Here is a 348-nt window from a genome sequence, read left to right as displayed (position 1 = left end):
CTACATCAACGTGCCCTCCTCTCGCTGCTTCATGTAGAGCTGTGTATCCATTCTCATCCTTATCATTGAGAGGCGCTCCTCGGTCCAAGAGCTCTGTCACTACATCAACGTGCCCTCCTCTCGCTGCTTCATGTAGAGCTGTGTATCCATTCTCATCCTTATCAGTGAGAGGCGCTCCTCGGTCCAAGAGCTCTTTCACTACATCAACGTGCCCTCCTTTCGCTGCTTCATGTAGAGCTGTGTATTCAACGTAATCCTTATCATTGAGAGGCGCTCCTCGGTCCAAGAGCTCTTTCACTACATCAACGTGCCCTCCTCTCGCTGCTGCATGTAGAGCTGTGTATCCAT

General features: G+C 50.9%; 1 protein-coding gene across 1 annotated transcript in view; it reads right to left on the bottom strand.

Moving 5' to 3' along the window:
• Positions 1-348, bottom strand: part of LOC136797267 (ankyrin-3-like) — a 3,433-nt gene that overhangs the window by 437 nt on the left and 2,648 nt on the right. The window contains exon 3 of the mRNA XM_067053354.1: positions 5-336. Within this exon, the coding sequence (XP_066909455.1) occupies positions 5-336 (332 nt within the window). The remainder of the gene's footprint in view (positions 1-4; positions 337-348) is intronic.

This window comes from Halyomorpha halys, unplaced genomic scaffold, assembly GCF_000696795.3.
Source record: "Halyomorpha halys isolate HHAL.00 unplaced genomic scaffold, Hhal_1.1 Scaffold786.1, whole genome shotgun sequence".
NCBI classification, from domain to species: Eukaryota; Metazoa; Arthropoda; class Insecta; order Hemiptera; family Pentatomidae; genus Halyomorpha; species Halyomorpha halys.
Note: the sequence above shows the minus strand (reverse complement) of the source record. Positions and strands in the feature narration are given on the sequence as shown.